Raw genomic sequence first — 19139 nt, forward strand, 5'->3', positions numbered from 1 at the left:
AGAGTCTGCCAATCAGAAAGGAGCTGGGAGAAGGTGAGAAAGGGATGCTAAGATCCTGAAACCACCACCACCCTCCTTTTTTCTCTTTGTAGTACTAAGAATTGAACACAGGGCCTGTCTACCACTGAGCTGTATCTCCAAACAGTAGTATCTTTTGTATTCTAACCAGTGGCCTCTGGAAGGTGACTCTCATCTCCACCATTAAGTGACTAAACATTAGTGAAGTCAGCACACACTTTTCGTCATAGATCTGTGTACGTGTGCATGTATGCGTGTGCATACATTTGCCCAATAACCAGTGGTTTCTCTCTTGCTCCTCTTGAGCTGCCTGTGATCCATGGCTCCTTGCTGTCTGACTTTCTGTCTGTCTGTATTTCTTTCTTTCCTTTCGCTTGCTTTCTCCTTGTTTATTTTATTTGGGGGCAAGAGACTGGAAAAGGCAGAGAGCCGTAGTGCTTAGAAAGCTGTTCTAGTGAGTCTGATATCTGGTCACTCCAGTCTCTGCCAAAAATCTCCCTCTATGCTCGGTGGCCAGGAGACACAAGTATCTGAGCAGCAATTGAGCTGTTTTAATACACCTGTAGCATTTGAACTTAAATACGTACTCAGTGGTATGGCTGGGGTCCTCTATGAACATCTTAGATGTGCTGTGTAGGGACACACACACACTCCCTGGAGATGTCAAGCAGAGAAATGTGTGTCCCCTCAGAGGTATCCGAAGAGGTTGTTCTCTGCGGTCCTCCACCCACATGTGACCAGGCTCCCAGCCAGATGGCCCTGCTGTCTGTGAGAGGGTGTGGTAGCTTTGAGGCTCTCTTCCTCTGACCCTGGAGAGATCTTCAGTGTCAGGGCCTGGGGGAGTAAGGAAACAGTGGCTGGAGCCCAGAGACAAAGGGGCTTTGTCCCTCTCAGCGGCAGAAGCTCAGAGAGAGGTGACAAGAACCAGGATTTGGCCCTTCTCCTTGATGATCCGGGACTGAGGTAGGGTTTCAGTTCCCAAGTGATAAGGCACACTTGCGGCTGGATGTCAGACTTCCCCTCCTTTAGAGCGCTTAACCATACTCTCACTTCGGGTTTCCCCTTCCCAGCTCGAGACACAAGTTTTGTTTCTGACTCCATTCTTTTCGTTCTCGAGAAAGTTGTGGTCCCCTCCCCTCTCTCTCTCTCTCTCTCTCTCTCTCTCTCTCTCTCTCTCTCTCTCTCTCTTTTTTTAAGGCCGTTCTAGGGGGGTTGGGAAAGGAAAACTTTCAAAGTAAAATAATAAAAAACATACCACTCTGCCATTTCAGGCACATAAATAGCTTCACCGTAGCCAGGCTACACACTCTCTTTGCCATAGCAACCTAAAAGGAGTGTTTATAACAGCCTGTCAGCCAACCTGGAAACCAGCAGCTGCTGCCCCCACCAGCACGCTGGGGCCCTCGGCCTGTGAGCTGTGCGCAGGCTCCCAGGAGGTGTCATGGAGACAGTGGGTCTGGCCCTTAGGCAGGGGTTTGGTAGGGTGGGGATGAGGTGAGGGTAGGGGGTACAGTTGCTGTTTTACCCTCACCTGTGTGTTCTTCTCACCTGTCCTCTTCTCCTCTAGAGACAGACAGAGAGCAGGGTTGACAAGGGGTTCGGCTCTACCTGAGTCAAAGTTTCTAAATAAACCCAGGCTCCTGCTGTAACCTATAAAAAGAGGCAGCTCCCCTTGGAAAGCTCACGGGTCTCTGAGATGAATTAAAAAGACACCTGCCTCAATGCTAGGGCTGTCTTCTGACTGCCTCAGGCTCCCAAAGCCCTGTAACCTCTCAGTGCTGCTGAATCACATGAGTGGATGGCGGGAAGCATCCAGAACCCCCGGGGGCTCGCAAATGCTGCCCTGATTGATGGCTTCACTACCCAGTTGTTAGAGATGTCCAATCCCAGCTGGGTGGTGGTGCCTTTAATCCCAGCACTCTGGAGGCAGAGGCAGGTGGATCTCTGAGTTCGAGGCCAGCCTGGTCTACAGAGCGAGTTCCAGGATGGCCAGAGCTACACAGAGAAACTTTATCTCAAAAAAAAAGAAAGAAAGAAAGGAAGGAAGGAAGGAAGGAAGGAAGGAAGGAAGGAAGAAAGAAAGAAAGAAAGAAAGAAAGAAAGAAAGAAAGAAAGAAAGAAAGAAAGAAAGAAAGTTATCATTTCCAGGCTGATGTCAGTCCTGATCTGGAAGCTGGTGGAGGAACAGCTCCCAGGAGTCCTGGTGTCCCTCCCATACCCAAAGCCTTCTTTTGCTTCCCTCTCCTCTTCCTCCTCCTCCTCCTCCTCCTCCTCCTCCTCCTCCTCCTCCTCCTTTCTCTCCTTTTTCTTTTCTAAGCCAGGATCTTGCCATGTAGCCACAAACTCATGGTGATCCTCCTGCTTCATCCTCTCAGGTACTGGGGTGTATGTGTATGCCACCACACCCAGTTTTGTTTTTCTGAGATTTTTTTGTGTTTGTTTCTTTGTTTTCTTAGTAAACATCTTTTCAGCAGGCTGACCTCCCTCCTATGCCTGCGTCTTCCAGGCAGGCTAGGGTGGTGAGAGCTCTCGGTCTATGTATAGGTGGACTCACGGGACTGAAGCGGGTAAATGATGACCACAGTGTGGTCCTCTAGTGAGTGTCTACATCACTTGGCAATGTCACTCTGCTGTCTTTCCTGTGCAGACCCTAGGCACAGAGCAGCTACCCCGGGACTCCGTTGTGGTAACAAGAGAGACATCACCTGGGAGTGTGCAGGCCCATTCTCCCACAGCCAAGAGAGATCGACCCTCCACTTCTCTCCACGAACAGGACAGATTCTCATGAAATTTGCTCCTAAAAATAGCCCCAGAGGCAATCTAGCTGCTAAAAAGCCCCTTTGTTCCCTTGGAAGCACTGTGTGGAAAAACCACAGCAGCCCCAAGAAAGGCAATCGATGTCGTCCAAGAGCGTGTATATACTGAGTGCTTGAATGTCACTGCCCTTGAGCACTGAATGTGGCCCAGCAGCTTCCTGTCTCAGTTCTGAGGCGTGAGAAGCAAGTATTGCAGCTGATTGTGTTCCCAGACGTTTCTCCTGATTAGGGGGTAGGGGCAGCGAGACTGCCTGCTCCTGAGCCGCTAGGCCTTCTAGATCAGAGGTTCTCAACCTGTGGGTCACATATCAGCTATCCTGCATATCAGGTATTTACACCACGACTCATAGAAAGAAACAATTACAGTTATGAAGCAGCAACAAAATAATCTTATAGTTGGGGTCAGCACATAGGGAATGGTATTAAAGGGTTGCAGCATCAGGAAGGTTGAGAACTCCTGCTCTGCATGGTACTGTCTCCCACCCAAAATTCACTCTCAGCCTCCTTAACCAACAGAACGTTGTGCTTGCTTTTTTCCTCTGCATACCCAAGACAGACAGACAGACAGACACGCGCACACACACACACACACGCACAAGCACACACACACATGCATACACACACGCGCACCCACGCACATACACACAAGTGCACACACACGCACACACACGAGTCATCTAGTCACAAAAGGATGAGATAACCTGGCCCAGTGCATCCCAGGTGATCTGGAAGAGAGTCCCTTCCCGTAGCTCTAGGTCCCAGGGGACTGCCTTTCACATCCGATATTAATGCTATTATAGGATGGAGCTGGGAGTGGAGGTAGGGCTGCGACATTGCCTTGGAAGGAAGCACATTCCTGCTCCCGCACACTGGTTCCCTGCCCGTGCCACAGAGCTCCTGTTGCCATCTAATGTATCCTGGTGTCACTGACGCAGGCTGGCTCTGAGCAGGCCAGGCAGGAGCAGGCCATCAACCGTAGGTCAACTCGTGGCATCTCTACCACCTGCCCTCTTCCTGGCTCCCACAGACCTGACAAGGTTCCCTGTTGTCACAGCATCCCCGGCCAACACAGCTGTCCCACAATTGAAAGGTCTTGGCATTACGTCGTACTTTCTCCTTCTTCTTTCGGATGGGTGTCGTTTTCAAGACATAGTCTCATTCTGTAGCCCATCCTGGCCTTGAACTCACAGTGATCCTCCTGCCTCAGCCTCCCAAGTGCTCGGAATTACAGATGTCATCCGCCATGCTTGCTGGTGTGGTTTATAGCTGTGGACTTTGGGGATAAATTGGGGAGGACTAATTAATCTGTGGATTCATGGCCCACTGTTAGCATCAGGCTACATCTGGCTCCTCTCGCTCAATCTTTACCCATTTCCTGTTTCTGTTCTCTGCCTATGGGCAACATTCTAATGGTCTAAGATATCTTTTTGTATAGACGTGTCCCTTAAAATGTACAGAATTGTTTTGGACACATGTCTTTGAACTCTTGTAAAAGCTATGTTACTGTTAGCCTCTTCCGCCAAGCATGGTGTTTTATACTTTGACTTAGAAATACCTGGTGGCTTTGGAGAGGGGGCTGATTGTGGCTCTCTGAGGTCACACTCTCCCTCATGCCAGCACTGCATTTCTTTCTTTCTCAGGTGTCTCAGGTTGACCTTGAACTGCTCCCCCTCCTGACTGCTGGGGTAGGCTTAGAGGCCTGCACTGCCACATCTAACCAGGAAGCAGTATTCTCCTTCGGAAAGGACCAGCCCACCACACCCCTAGGCCTAAGAGCTAACTGAGTACAGCGTCAGGTTCCTGGATCTGACCGCAGAGTGCCAGCCGGTGATCGGTGCCCCCCCCCCCCCCGCTCCCACTTGGCTTCCTGTTGTGAGCATAGCTAATGGGAAATGATGAGAGCAATACCGCTACCACCCAAACATCACCACTACTCTGGCAAAGTTCTTTAAAAATTACATTTGCTTATTTTTATCAGGGAGTGTATATACGGAGGCATATGTGTCAAGGCACGTGTGTGGATGTCAGAGGATGACTTGTGGGTGTCCATTCTCTCTTTCCACCATGTGTCCCCAGAGAGATCAAACTTGGGTCATCAGTCTTGGCAGCAAGTTCCTTCATCCCCTGGGCTATCTCACTGGCCTTCTTTGTTCCTGTTTAGAGGGTCTCATGCAGGCCAGGCTGACTTCAAACTCAGTATACAGGCTGGACTTGAACTCCTGATCTCCCGCCTCTACCGAGCATTAGGACTGCAGGTGCTCACTGTCACTCTGGCTCTGGTTTATGTGGTTCTGCAGCTGGAACCCAGGGCCCCCTACAGGCTAGGCAAGCAGGCTAACAGGTGAGCTGCATTCCCCACCCTACTTAAGAGCTCTCTTGATGGGAAATAGTTCTTTGGAAAGTGTTGCAATGCCAGAGAGGAGGAGACCTGAGCAGGACCTCTCAGTGCAGGTCACTGGTGGTTGAAAGGCCAGGAGATGTGGAGTGGGGGTAGAGCCACACTCCTGGGCTCCTCTCAGGTGGGGACTGTGTGCTCCTAGAGTGTGACGGTCTAGAGTCCTGCTCCCTCTGCTTTGGAAAGGTGGGATGGTGTCAGCGTGGTGATGTGGAATGGCTGAGAGAAAGACCCGGGCAATGTCTTCCCGTGGGGAGCTTTGGGTCTACCACTGCTTAGAAACCTCAAAAGCTGTTTCATGTATTTCAAAGCCCTTATGGGGCATGAGCAAGGGACTAATGGGTTTCTGTGGCCCCTGGCAGTTTAGGGAGTAAATCTTTAACTTTATTTTCATTTTCCTATAGCTTTGGTCTTGTTTTTAAGGTTGGGTGGTTTTGGATTCAGATTAGAGCTCAACCCTGACTCTCTGAAGCCATACTTGTCTGCCATAAAATAAGGCTGTTGAGCATTCCGTGACACGGAGCTACTGGGCACATAGCAGCCAGGTACTAGATACTATTTGCATTCATATTATATATACTTAGTATCATTCTCATTTTCACTGGAAGTCTCAAGTATGGCTCCGAACACTTTGCGTGTACTCAGTATTTTCCTCCCTCCCCACCTCTCTTCACCCCTGCTCTTCTGAATGTGAGAAAAGTGGACCCTCATTTGGGATGAGGGGAACTAATCGGAGAAAATAACCGGTGCCACTGGGGGCCTGAGAAGCAGCTTCCAGACTTCAGCCTGGTGTATCCCGTAGACAAGGTGAGCCTTCTCACCTACCTCGAGAGCTCTCCTCCGTACCCTCACACCATGCTTGATAGTGATTCCTAAAGTGTCCCCAAGTGCTATCAACCTACCCTAAGGCAAAAGGACAGAACAGGGTAGGGCACAAAAGTCTGCTGTCCTGAGCAGCCTCCGTAGAAGGACCCGTGTCATCTCTTCCCACAGGCAGGCCTTTCCGCCGGGCTGCGCATGCCTGAAGCCTGACCCCAAAGCCCGTTTCTAAGCCTGCTTTGTTGCCTGTACCTGAGCCAGTTTCAGAGGCGTGGGAGGATCGGGGGACAGGTTCCTGCCGTCAAAAGTGACTCCTCTGTCGCCTGCACAGGCAGTTTCAACTTTCCCTGATGGTCTGGGGACAAATGCCTTCTTTGGTACCTCAGGAGGGACTCGTGGAGTAAGGGGTTCGGTGGACAGAACTGAAGGGAAGACTGTCAAGCTGTTGCGACTTGGGTCATAGGGTTTTCTCCTTATTTGGGGGTACTTGCTAATGAGCCTCATTAGACTCAGCTTATCGGGAAGTGTGGGGTGGCATGCCTCTCAGGTGCACCCAGAAGCAAGATTGGGTGATTATGTGACGATATATGATTTCTGGTCCCCGGAAGAAAGAATGGGACTTCAGCCTTCTAGCCTATCATCCCCTAGGATGGAGAACATTACCTAGCCCAGAACGCTTCCCTCCGAGGGGCTGACTAATCCTGACCTGACGGAGGTTGTGCCTCCCTGGCTGGAAGACTGTAAGGCTCGGATTCTTCAGTACCTGTCTAACAAAGGTAGGAGCAAGCTCAGCAGTTCCGAAGAGCTCGCATCCTGGAGTCCTCATGTGTCTGCTCGGTGCAGCGGGACTTTAGTAGATCCCACTGAAACTTGAGGTCTCCATCACACACTGCTCCTTGGACTCTGTACCCATGGTTGGATAGCTGACCTGCCCTGTATACGTCCCTACCCCTCCTGAAGCAGTTCGGGAGCATTCTGCCATCTAATCGTCTGCTCCCTCTTCCATGGGTTGTCGCTGTGAGAGGAAGACTTTCTCCCTCTTGAACCTGAGGAGAGATTCGAAGTAAAGAACCCCGGGCTTCACAGAGTAAACACTGAGATGGGTAGGGACCGAAAAAAATAAAAATCTTCGGTCAAGAGTAGTGGCTCACACCTGTAATCCCAGCCCTTGAGAGGCAGCAGCTAGAGAACCGTGAATTTACAGCTAGACTAGACTATATCGTGAGTTCCAGGCCAGCCTGGGCTCCAATGCAAGCCTAACTTAAAAAAAAAAAAAAAGAAAGGAAAAAAAATATAAGCTGGAGAGATGACTCAGCAGCTAAGAGCATTGGCTACTCTTCTAGAGGACTCAGGTTCTTTTGTGTTCCCAGCACCCACCTGTCAGCTCACAACCTTACATAACTCAAATTTCAGGCGTCTGACATCTTCTAGCCTCGCCTCCTTTGGTACCTTCTAGCTTGCAAGTGGTATTCGAATATGCATGCAGGCAAAATATCCATATGCATAAAATAAAAAACTGAATTAAAAAAAGTAAAATCTACTGGGTGATGGTGGTACATACCTCTAATCCCAGCACTTGGGAGGTAGAAGCTGGCAGATCTCGGAGTGGGAGGTCAGCCTGGTCTACAGACGAGTTCCAGAACAGCCTGGGCTACACAGAGAAACCCTGTCTCAAATGAAAAAGTGGAGGTGGGGGAGAGGGGAGAAAAGTAAACTCTGATTCCCAGCTCCATGCTCATCAGCATTGTCTTGGGCAGCCTCTGCAAGATCAAGGGTCTCTACCTAAGGGTCGGGATGGGTCTCTTGCTGCTCAGGATGGGTCTCTTGCTGCTCTGGTCCCTCTCACTCCTTGCAGGCTCAGAGAACTAAGCTAGGAGAAAGTCCTGTGACAGCTGGTGAGGGAAGATGCATCCCAAGATACCCACTGCAGCCCTGAGTAGAACAGAACCCTATGCATACTCATACATACGAGATGTTTTCCCTAAAAGAAAATACTTATTATAACATTTAATTTTAGAGGCAAGGCCATGCTTTATAGGCACAAAAACTGAGGTGATAGCCCAGTTGGTAAAGTGCTTGCCATGTAATCATGGAGACTTGAGTTCAAATCCCATCACTCACATAAAAAGTCAGGGTGGTGGCATGTGCTTGTAATCCCTAGGCAAAGACAAAAGGATCTCTGGAGGTCACTGGCTAGCCAGCCTAGTCTAACTGGGGAGCTCAAGGTCAACGAGACACCCTGGTCCAAAGTTTACCCCTAAGCACATGTATACACACAAGCATGCGCATATACCTGTGTGTGTACACGTGTGTGCACGCGCACACACACACAATAGATAGTAAATTAGATACAGTAAGAAATTAACAAAAGTAATAATGTAATTGGGCAATTATGACAGCATAATTAAGTGAATATATACTCCCTTCTTGTGCCATCCTCAATTCTCCTTCCCACAGGATTTGACTAGGAAGGGACTGCTAGTGTTGCTCCTGCTCCTATGCCAGTCTGAAGGAGGGAGTTAGGCCCACGGCCTCAGGCTCTTTTCACACGTGTCTCTCAGGATTCCTTGCTTGCTTGACTTACTGTATGTAAGTCAGAGTACAAGGATGTTGATAGGGCATGCTAGCCGAGGGAGGGGTACAACACCCTCCTTCCCAGAGAAACCTGCCTGAAACAGGATTGGGTGGAATCCGCAGGGGCTTTGATCAGATCAGTTTCTGGAGATAATATCTGATAAAAAAGAACCAAGGCCTTATCCGTTGACTCTTGATTTTGTTCACCATTTGGAAGCCAGGATGGCATCTGTTTATTACCTAGCCAATTGGAGTGCCTTGCCAGCCTCTGGCAGCATAACCCAATTGCGGGGTGGGTATTTACTATAGGCCTTACATGTTTGGGTGCTACATTTAGTGAGAGCCCCTCACATGGGAGCCGCTGATGTGTGCAGCCGAGCACAGGGCTTAGCTCAGTCTCTGTGTCACACGCTCAGCCAGTCTGTGCTCCAGGTAGCCCTTGTCTTGCTGAGGGAGAAGTACCGGCTTCTCTCTGAGATGTCACTGTACTAACATGAGACCCTCTGGGGCGTCCTCACGCTGATAACTGCTGGAGCCTGGGCACCGGCTGAATTTCTCTCTCCCACCTTGGAGATACTTGAATACTCACAGGTTTCAGACTTGCTATCTTTCTTCCTCAGAGGTCTATCGGCCCTTTATAGGAAAAAAAAAAAAAGATGATTCCCCCCTGTATCATAAATGCCAGAGCATTTTACTCTTTCCTTACCAGGAAAAGCCGCTGGGAGGGCTTAGCCTTACGCCCAAAGTTTGATGCCAGATAACTGCCCTGGGTTGCCAAATTTTCATACCACTGAAGGCTGAGTGTTTTAAGGGACCCTTTATCAGCCTGTCTTCCTTGTTTGTAAATGTCTGTGTTGGGAATAGGGAAGAGTATGCCTCATAGGAATGGATGGTGTGCAGCCAAGCCATCCTCCAGTTCCTTGGGTCTAGATTTCTCTTCTGATTCTTCTCTCACCTCACAAGAAAAGCCAGACTAAAGTGTCCTGTAATCAACATTTCCTGGGAGGCTATGGGAAGGCATTAAAGGTCGTAACCTTTTATATGTAAGTTTCTTAAATTAATTTGTGTGCCTTTGTTTGGTAGAAGTGAGACTTAAAGATGATGTTTCTGAGATAAATTCTCTATATTACCAGTCAACAGACCTGCCTAGGGCCTCCCATGGGTCTGGCCACTCAGCTTAGGCCTCAGCTATCAGTTCCGTTCAGACACCAACTGTCATTTAAACTCTTGTGCTGGGAAATACCTTGCAGATCCTGGATCCTCATGGCTGTTCTAATTGTTTCTTTTTGTCCTTTTTTGCATCTCTATTCCAGAGACCTAGCTGTCATCGTTATCCAGGGAGCCCTCCTCTTTCTCCTGACGACACTGCTCTACCATCGCAGTTGCTGGTTGTTGCTAGGGTTGCCTCCATGGTAACATGCTTATCCCGTTTACACTTCTATATGGACAAGTAGTCTAAGCTAGGAACCTTCCTACTCTGGACAACTATTTTCATCATCACCTAGAGGACAACAATCAGCGTGACGCCAAGTCCCTTTTCTACTAAGTTCCCCCAACCTCTTCTTCCTCTCACTAGTAGATTTGATACAGAAAGAAAGACCGAGGCTTGGTGTTACTACTCTGAAGCTTACTGCACAAGATATTGCCAATTTACCCCCTAACTGGGCTCCCAGAGAAGAAAGAAGTGGGAAGAAACAGGGAAGAGAAGGCAAGAGACACTGATCAGTTGGAGGGAAACTCTACATCTTCTCTGAGAGTCTGGTAACCGCAGGCAAAATGACGAACCCATCAGGACAGAGCTTGGCGAGGAACTCGGTAGGTGAGAACTATGAAGGGGAGTTTGGCTGCACGTTAATGGACCTGAGAAAGCTCATGGAGCTTCGTTCGACCGACGCAATCACCCAGATCAATACCCACTATGGAGGTGTACAGGATATCTGCGCCAGACTGAAAACCTCCCCTGTAGAAGGTAAAGGCCATTTCAAGGGCTGGGAATTGGAGGACAGTGACTAGGATTTTGAAATATTATTTTCCAACTTCTAGGGAAGATAGATTTCTGGAGACCCAGTGGGTTGGTTTTCGTCTTTTGGGATGAGTACGGTCATCTAAAGTATTAGAAGGAGGGAGGCCACGGAGATCGGTTTCTTCCCCTGATGTGTTTATGCACTATGATTTGTCAAAACATTTTTTCCTCTCGTTTCTTTGTTAGTCTGTACTTATCTGTGATTTAGAAGCACTTATCAGTATATAATCAATTCCCCATCTGTCAGTCTTTGGTTACAGAAGAACTTAAGATAGAATTCTTCCTCACACTGATCCTAAAGTTCAGTGACTGAGAAAAGGCCATAGGAAGTAGTGTTCCAGCCATCTGAGTACCTTTTTGTACAGTTTGAAATGGAATGGCAAGACCTAAGTGTATATTTTGGTTAATTGCTGTTTTCTGTCTTGCGGTTACTGATTTTTTTTTAACCCTGTCTGATAAACTTTTTTCCCCACCATGTAGGGACCAAACCCAGGCCTTTGCACAAGCCCCCTGCCCTCACCACCACCAGCACCACTAAGCTATAGTGTCTGCCCTCTTTTTTACTTTTTATTTAAGACTGATTCTCACTACATTGCCCAGGTTGGACTTGAACTCACTCTGTAGCGTAGGCAGGCTTTCAGATCATGATTCTCCTGCCTGTCTCCAAGTAGATGGAATTACAGGCCTGGTATATAGCTCAGAAGCTTTGAGTTCAGGTATTTGAAATCATGTTTATATTTAGCCCATAGAGTTACTTGGATTAAATAGTACAGTGCATGTGTTTGTGTGTGCGTGTGAAACCTGATAACAGGTGTTGAATAAATTAAACACATGTGCCTGGAGATTTTGCCAGAATATGAGTGCCCATAAGTTTCAAAGAATCTAATCTCTAATGTGGCTAAGGTATGTGTGACTGCAGCTGCTGGCTGTCTCCCGTGCTCCCTGTCACCTCAGAGGCTGAAGATGGCCGTGGTTGGTTGCCTTCAGGCAGCTCCCTTGGGCCTTCTAGCTTATGTCTAATACTAGGGACACTCTCCACTTCCTGCCAGCTCAAGCTGCTGCTTGTTGTTGTTGTTGTTGTTGTTGTTGTTTAATTTATTGACGCAAGGTCTCACTTTGAAGTCCAGGATGGTCTTGAACTCACCCCAGTTATCCTGCTTCAGCCTCCCAAGTGCTGGGATTTACAAGCAAGCACTGCCACACCCACCATGTCCTCCTGTTGTCCCCCACTGCCACCCCACCCCCCAAGACATTATCACCCTGCCACCAAGGCTGACCTGGAACCTGTGATCCTCTGCTTCAGCCTTTCTAAGTGCCAGGGTTTGGGCATGTACTACCAAGCCTGTGTCTTTTGAGCTTCTTCCTCAGTGACGTACAGCAGTGTGGGCTCTAAGGAGAGGATGTACCGTGTGGTGCTTTCCTGAGACAGGTTTTTCTTTACAGTCACCCATCAGAACTAAGGCTAGATGGTTCTGTTTTCATCTTGTTATTGTTCAGGTCAGATGTTTCTTTCACAGAGTGGACTCAGGAATCTAATAAGCTAAAACCTGGGGGCTCCTAAGAGCAGGATCCAGACTTTCGTCCCGTTTCTCTAACCCTTTCATGGAATTTACCTTTTATAAAAAATTACCAGACGACCACTCGCCGATGCCGCTCAGCCTATGATTTTGTCACCTGTGGGAGGCTCCTGCCAATTAATACTGGGAAAGATAAGGGAGTGAGTTTGAATTCTAGTTAGAAAACAAGCTGAAATAAGTTTGAGTAGATTGGCGTGGAGGAGCGTTTGCCAGAAGCCCTGGTTGCTCTGGGGATTTTATGAGTCTAGGAGTTTGAAACTAGCCTGGCTTTCTGGGACGGGGGTTGGTGGTGAGGGAATAGAGCATGGCCCTTTTTCTTTTATTGTTGGCTTGGACTGACAGCATGTTTAATGTCGATGCAACTTTTCAAACTGTGGCTAATAAGGAGGCTTAAGGGAACTTGAGGGTTTTGACACTAACATGACTTTGTTAGCCTCTATACAATTCTAGAGGCAGACAGGACTTGGGTTTTCTATTATTTTTTTCTTACTTTTTACTGATTGAGTTTGCTGTTTGACTAGCACTTAAACTTAATATTCTTTGTCTAAGCTAAAGAGTTTTAATGACCTGCCTGAGGTCTTTGTACCAGGAGAGCAGTGTTGATTTTCTGGCTCACAGTCTATTAATGTTCTGTTGCCTCTTGTGCACAGAAGTGCAGAGGACCTAAAGTTTATTTTGTATTTTAAAAGGGGTGTGTGTGTGTGTGTGTGCACCTGAGTTGAATGTATGTACATCATGTATGCTGATTCCAGAAGTTAGTGTCATGGATCCCCTGGAACTGACTTGGGGTTTCTGTTGCTGTGACAAGACACCATGATCATGGCAACTTTTATAAAAGAAAGCATTTAATTGGGGCTGGTTTACAGTTTCAGAGGTTTAGTCCATTATTGTTGTGGTAGAAAACATGGTGGCAAGCAAGCAGACACAGTGCTGGAAAAGGAGCTGAGAGTTCTACATCTTGATCTTCAGGCAGCCCCAAAAGAACTATGTGCCACTGAGCCTATGCTTAAACATCTGAGCCCTCAAAGCCCTCCCCCACAGTGACACACTTCCTCCAACAAGGCCGTACCTCCTAATAGTGCCACTCCTTATGGCCCAAACAGTCAAACACATGAGTTTCTGGTGGCCATACCTACTCAAACCACCATACAGTTATATGTAACTGTGAGCTGACATGTGGGTACTGGAAACTGAATTCAGATCCTCTGCAAGAGTAGTAAGCTCTTTTAACTGCTGAGCCACCTTTCCAGCTCCTGGTTTTGAATTTTAATGTCTGATAAATGTGGAATCGGGTCAATGCACATGCTAGTACTGTCTCAGCACTGCATTAATGTGTTGGAACAACAGTTGCTCCTCAGCCTAGAGTAGGTTAGAATAAAGAAGGCCCTGGGTGGGACACTGGAGGGGGCGGTGTTGGACAACCTCAGCATTCAACCGTGAGTATCCACAAAGTTGAGAGGGTGACCAAAAAAGAGGAGGGACATTTAGAGAAATAAGACGGGGACGGAAGATGTGGAAGAAGCCATAGGCTCCAGTCTAAATTTGTTTATTTATTTACTTGACGTTATGTGTCAGTGTTTTGTTTACATATTAAAAATTGTTTATGCACCGTGTGCAAACCTGTTGCCTGCAGAATTCAAATAGGGCATCAGATCTGCTGAACCTGGAGTTACAGATGGTTGTGAGCCACCACTCGGGTGCTGGGAACCGAACCCAGGTCTTTTGCAAGAGCTAGTGCTCGCCGTCGCTCCAGCTCCCAGAGACCTGTCTTTATGGCTTTGTCTAAACAAAAGCTAGGATGAGACACAGGACTGGGAGTTTATAGGACACTTTGTCAGTGTGGGCTTATCAGTAGAGGGACTCAGCATTTTGCCCCAATGGAACACTTTGTGTTTTCTTGCTTTTTTTCCCCAGTTCCAATTCTCTTCTTTTAAAAAAGTTTATAATTTATATTATTAATTATGTCTAATAGTGGACTTCATGCCAACATTTCATACATGTGTGCAATGCGTCATACATGCGTGCATTTGGTCACATTCACCATCACCCTCTCATTCTGTCTCATTCCCTCTGATAACCTCATCTTCCTGACTTCGTCTCCTTTCACTTTCTGGTTGTCTGTCAGGTCTTCCTCCTCCTCTTCTAATGACCCATTGAATTTCACTAGAGTTGTTACATAAGCATGGATGAAAAGCTGTGTACTTATTTACAGGAGCATGGGTACCTTACCAGGTACCCTGGGAGTGAAAAGTCTCTCCCCCCACATTATTAACTACAGATAGATCCTCAGTACGGGCTGGGCCTCATGAGCCCCTCCCCCATCCCAGTTCGTCTTCCTCTCAACAGAGCCTCATTGTGTAATCCAGGCTAGCTTCAAATTTTCAACCCTAATTCCTCCAACCCCCTTTTATTTTCTCATCTTCTCTTTCTGCCCCATTTCCAGAAATCTCTCCAAGTCCCATAGAGCAAAGCAGGTCAGGGGACTTGGGCTAGGAAATAGCTGTTATCCTCTGAGCTGCCCCTCCTATCTCGGGGCTTCCTGAGGAGGGAACATTTGGTGAATCTGGAGTGATGATCCCCTTGTCTTGAGGAGGCATGTTCTCAGTCTCAGCGCTCCTTAGTGTGGAAGGAGAAAACTGGGTGAGAGACTCTTTGAACTGGATAGAAGGATGTATTCTTTCTTCCACGTAGGAGCCTTCCGTGTGCCCCCTCTGCCACTAGGTAGGAGAAATGTTGTTTTCTGGGGAGCAGGTAGGCTGGCAGATGGGAGGAAGTTCTGGGCATAGAGAAGAAGGATCAGAAAAGGGAGCTTTAAATAAACTATAAATCGCCGACATAGGGTTGCTTTCCAGTGGCTAAGACCATGTTTGTTGAATTTGGATATAATGTTGGTTGGGCTTTATGTTTCATGTGCCATCTCTGGCCTTCCATCATCCCTCCCTACAGAACTGGGTACGGCAGCATAGCAGTTAAGGTCCTCTGACCTACCACCAACAACATGCAACAACTAGTACCTCCTCAGTGGATGGCCGCACATTGGTGACCATGACAGCACACACTGTCTCTCCTCCCACAGAGCCTACAAGTCAATGAAAGATAATTCTAAACTCTCGCTCTTGTGCTGTGTGGAGGAAGAACAGTGTTGAGGGAACACACAGCACAGGAGCTAAGATGATGGACCAATGGGAAAGAGAGGGGCTTGGGAGCTCGACCCCACCCCTCTGTGGCACCTAAGGCTTGCCTCGGGATACTCCAGCGTGGCCATGCTGTGTGCTGGTTGTTCCCCTTCCAGAGTATTCCTAGTCTACAAAGCAAGCATTCTTGTCTTCCCTAACTACTGAGTTGAGTTCACAATGATGAAATTCTTTGGAGAATGACCAGAGGGAGAAGAACCTGTTTGAAGACAAACTAAATTATGATCCAGAGTTCACTAATTTCAAGATTTAGATGAACAACTCCTGTCACCTTCATCTGGTATTTTACTGTGTTCTTGCCACCATGTGCTATCTGAATGTGGACATCTTAGCACTCGCTGGAATTGGACTCGCTAGGATTGGACTTTTCCTCTACAAGGTAGACTGAAATCAATCAAATCCACCCCCAGAAAGGTGCTGGGGGTCAAACTGGAGGTCTGACAATGCAAGACAACTGCTCATCACTAAGCTGTAATTTCTAGTAGCATCTGGAAAAAACTGATATATGCCCAGTAAATGTTCACTTGTGACACATCTGAATCATTGCTAGTCTGCTGCTAACACTAAATCTTCTTAATACAGTAATATGTGCCGGCATAGAAATGGATCCAGGCAGTGGTGGTGCGTTTGAGCTTGAGAGGCAGAGGCAGACAGAGTTCTGTGAATCAGAGGCCAGCCTGGTCTACAGAGGGAGTTCCAGGATAGGCAGCCAGAGCTGTTACACAGAGAAACCCTGTCTCGGAAAACTAAAACCAGAAAAAGAAGAAAGAAAGAAAAAAGGAAGAAAGAAAAGAAGGAAGGAAGGAAGGAAGGAAGGAAGGAAGGAAGGAGGAAAATGGCTAAGGTCATATAGAAAGTTCTAATACTTTCTCCCTGCTCTCCAAAAGGTAGAGCATGAACACCCCCCCCACACACACACACACATACTTACATACCACCATTTTAGGGAATGCTAGTGTTGGGGAACGTGAAGAGCTAGGTCAGTGAATACAGATAGTGTAGGTGGGACAGAGGCAGGGGCCTGGCTTCCTTGGCTTCCTTTCCTCTCTGATGTTCATTTTGGAATATCAGTTTGGCAGAGCTCATGAATCTGAAAGGCACAACCTCTTGTTACAGCCTCTGCCATGGCCTTCTCCTTGGACTCTTGTCCCACCTCCCCTCGGGCTGCCAGGTTCCTTCCTAGCATATTTCTGGGCCTGGCTGCAGAGACCTGCGTTCTGTGGTCCACTGGGCCGTCACACCTCAGGTGGATCTGCTAGTGCTCACTTAAGGTGTGAGTCTCACACTGGAGGGAGATCTTGCAGGGAAGCGATGGACACATGCGCACAGCCTGATCCAAACTGCGAGAAAGGGCTAACTACCCTGGGTGTGAGCAGTGTGGGCCGGGCCTGTGGCTTCATTAGAGAAATTCTTAATGCTTGGTGGAGGAGTGAGAAGGGCTTCCGTAACATCTGGAGGATGAAAAGATTGGAGGACGAAGGCGGGTGAAGGTGGCCTCCCGCCCCACCAGGGAAGGTTCCTGACACCTGGGAATGTCCCTGTCTGATATAAGTTTTATGCCTAGGGCTGAATTAGGCCAGGAGAGCTGTCCCCACCCAACCCCACACTCTGTCAACCCTTAGCCATCTAGCCCCTCCTTGCCCAGAGCTGAGCATCTGAGTTTGTGGGCACCATGTACCAGGCAGGGGTTAGAGCCCTCGGCAGGAGAATACAGCGAGGTTTTCTGGATCTGGTAGCGTCCTTGCCTTTTCCTCTCCCCCAGGATTGGCACCTCAGTGCTGGGAGACTCAGGAACTCAGTCACAATTCTTCCAAGTATTACATGTTCTTGAGTTTGGTTTGCCTTTTTTGTCCAATTGGTGTGTGAATAGCAGCCTCCTATTTCCTCTTCTTCTGAATTACATTCCAGCCTCTAATTTGGGGTGAGTGGGGTTTTTTGTTGGTTGGTTGGTTGGTTGGTTGGTTGGCCTTGAATTCACATTGATTCTCCTGCCTCAACCTCTCAAATGCTGGAATGATAGGCATGCTCCATTCTGGACTTCTGCTTTGATTTTCTTTTCTTTTTAAATTTATTTTGTGTGTATGAATGTTTTGCCAGCATGTATGTATATGTACCATGTTCATGTCCAGTACCAGAGTAGGTCAGAAGAGGCCATCAGATCCCCAGGAACTGAGTTAGAGATGACTGTGAGCCACTTTGTATGCACTGGGAACTGAACCCAGGTCCTCAGCAAGAGTAACAGAGCTCTTAACTGCTGAGCCATAGCTCCAGCTCTCTCTCTCTCTCTCTCTCCCTCTCTCTCTCTCTCTCCCTCTCTCCCTCTCTCCCTCTTTCCTTTTGAGACAGGGTCTCATGTAGGCTAGGTTTGCCTCAAACATGCTATGTAGTTATGGATGACTTTGAACTTCTGATCCTCCTGTTTACACTTCCTAAGTGCTGGGATTACAAGGCTGTACTTCCTTGCATTGTTTTATATGGTGCTGGGGACTGAACCCACAGCTTTGTACATGTTAGGCAAGTGCCCTACCAATGGAGCAATCTCCCTAACTCCTCCTACTTTCTCTTGAACCTTTCAGTTGTGTTACCTTGAACCTTCAGCAAGAGGGAAAGGAAGTTGGTGTTCCCTCCTTGACTGAGGCAGACAGTTGCGTTTCCCCTTAGAAGTAGGGCTTTCGCTCTTTTTATTTAGCTCAAAGGTGTGAACTGGGACCATGACGCTGGTGTGAACTGGGACCGTGACGCTGGTGTGAACTGGGAACGTGACGCTGGTGTGAACTGGGACCATGGCGCTGGTGTGAACTGGGAACATGACGCTGGTGTGAACTGGGAACATGATGCTGCTGGGAAGCACATGCGTGCAGCGCAGGAAGGTGGCAGAGCAGAGGGATGGAGAGGGCGGATGCTCTGGGGACTTCTCTTCCCTGTGTCGGGGCTGGGATGGAGTAGGGGTGGGGAATTGGTAAAGATGACCCTGGGGAAGCTGCCACCCTGGAGGGAACATTTTTGTCTAGTCCAGTGTCCTCTTCTTTATTGTTGTTGGTTTGGGTTTTGGTTTTTTGAGACAGGATTTCTCTGTGTATCCCTGGCTGTCCTAGAACTCACTCTGTAAACCAGATTGGCCTCCAACTTAGAGATCCCTCTGCCTCTGCCTTTTACTTTGACCGTGTGTCCGTTCCCCTCCATCTCAGGGCTGGGAGTCCAGAGCAGCGTGTCTCCTAGTTATATGTGTATTGAGCTGGAGTTGTTGAAACAGAAATGGTGCTGTGCATTGCTTGAAAGCACAGCTTTTGGCTAGAAACAGGAGCTGGCTCCACCCCACAGACCCTCCGCTCTTAAGCTGCCCCTCTCCTCAGAAGCCTGCCCAGTATTTTAGAAGGACTTGGAGATACATTTTTGTTTTAGAGGTAAGGCCAGAGAATAGAATTCGAGTTTCTGTCAGCCAGGCAAGCTCTCCACCACTGAGCTACATACTCAGATCTTGAAATGTACCCAGTGTCTGTTCTCATGTTCCAAAAAATGGCTGCCTTCAATCAACTTCAAGAAACTTCTCACTTGCACTTTCTGTATGGGAGAGGTTTTTCTTCTAACTCCTTTGGCACGGTATCATAAGTCAGACATCTGGGAAATCCCTCATGATGTCTGACCTAGACCCACCCTTTCTGGGGCTGAGCTTGCTCTGATAAGAGGCGCTTCTGCCCACACCATCTTTGGTTTCAGCAGGAG

The 19139-nt window shown here is 48.1% G+C and overlaps 1 protein-coding gene across 5 annotated transcripts in view; it reads left to right on the forward strand.

The window, feature by feature from the left end:
- Positions 1-19139, forward strand: part of Atp2b4 (ATPase plasma membrane Ca2+ transporting 4) — a 105183-nt gene that overhangs the window by 37162 nt on the left and 48882 nt on the right. For all 5 annotated transcript variants that reach the window (XM_048430782.3, XM_048430778.3, XM_048430779.3 and 2 more), the window contains exon 2: positions 9936-10591. In XM_048430782.3, the coding sequence (XP_048286739.2) occupies positions 10399-10591 (193 nt within the window). In that variant the 5' untranslated portion in view covers positions 9936-10398. The remainder of the gene's footprint in view (positions 1-9935; positions 10592-19139) is intronic.

The sequence above is a fragment of the Myodes glareolus genome, chromosome 5 (genome assembly GCF_982192425.1).
Source record: "Myodes glareolus chromosome 5, mMyoGla1.1, whole genome shotgun sequence".
NCBI lineage: Eukaryota > Metazoa > Chordata > Mammalia > Rodentia > Cricetidae > Myodes > Myodes glareolus.